Below are 928 nucleotides of genomic sequence, written 5' to 3'. Positions count from 1 at the left end.
ATCAAATCTAACATTTCAGAATACAAACGTCAAACATGTGCAATTTTGTGTTGTGTAAGTTTTGACCCTTTGATTGCCATTTGTTTATTTTGAGGGGTTAAATTAGCTGTCAGCCCCGATAAGCTTCCACCTGGTGTAAATAAATAACTCTGAGAGACATTTCAATTTCACAAAGTGGAGTGTCAGCTGGGACGCTTCATAGGCTGCGTGGTGAGTATTTACAGCAGATATAAAAATGCGAGAATATAAAAATGAGAAAAGAGCTGTCCTGATTCAGCACTCACAGAATTGATTTGCCGGTCCGGTCTGCGGTCTTAGTTTACCAGTGCATGGAATAAAGCATTAAAACCATGTCGTAGAACAGTGAGGTCCAGAAAATATTGTCTTCTTCAGGGAAAGAGAGGAAGACAAGGAGATGGCAGCTTTCCTGGAGTCCAAATTTCCCAATTCTTTGGCCAAAAAAGGTGAGTTAAACAAGTCACCCAATACCACTGGCTTTAGAAGATGTGAATTTTACAACGTGACTTAACGGGATTCCATTAATACACCGAAAAAGTTGCATTTGATCAACAAGAAAATAAACATTTTGACATAAAAACTTTGAATACATTGTTTTCCCACTCATTGCGTCTTTCTCTGATATCTACGGAAAGTTACATCCTATGAATATAGAAGTTCAGATTTTGTGGGTAATAACTACTTTACGTTGTTTTGCCTCGTTCAGGTTCTCCGCGAGATSGAAGGGTTGCATCACAATCCCAGCAGACATCCAGTCCGTTTCTCACGAAAGCCGGACTGACGCTGCTGAAGGACTGCTGCGGCTTCACCTGCTCCGTCATGTGAAGGAGTGAAAAGCTGCATGTGTGTGTGTGTGTGTGTGTGTGAACACAAACAGGACTCCTCAGTGTTTTTACGTATCCGTTCTGTG

General features: G+C 41.1%; 1 protein-coding gene across 1 annotated transcript in view; it reads left to right on the top strand.

Annotated features, from left to right (window-relative positions):
* LOC103468391 (uncharacterized protein C16orf45) overlaps nucleotides 1-878 on the top strand; it is a 10099-nt gene extending 9221 nt beyond the window's left edge. The window contains exons 5-6 of the mRNA XM_008415444.2: nucleotides 394-464; nucleotides 725-878. Of these exons, the coding sequence (XP_008413666.1) occupies nucleotides 394-464; nucleotides 725-843 (190 nt within the window). The 3' untranslated portion in view covers nucleotides 844-878. The remainder of the gene's footprint in view (nucleotides 1-393; nucleotides 465-724) is intronic.
* Nucleotides 879-928: the final 50 nt, after the last annotated feature.

This window comes from Poecilia reticulata, linkage group LG8 (assembly GCF_000633615.1).
Source record: "Poecilia reticulata strain Guanapo linkage group LG8, Guppy_female_1.0+MT, whole genome shotgun sequence".
NCBI classification, from domain to species: domain Eukaryota; kingdom Metazoa; phylum Chordata; class Actinopteri; order Cyprinodontiformes; family Poeciliidae; genus Poecilia; species Poecilia reticulata.
The sequence above is the reverse complement of the archived record's forward strand: the minus strand, read 5'-3'. Positions and strand labels throughout refer to the sequence as shown.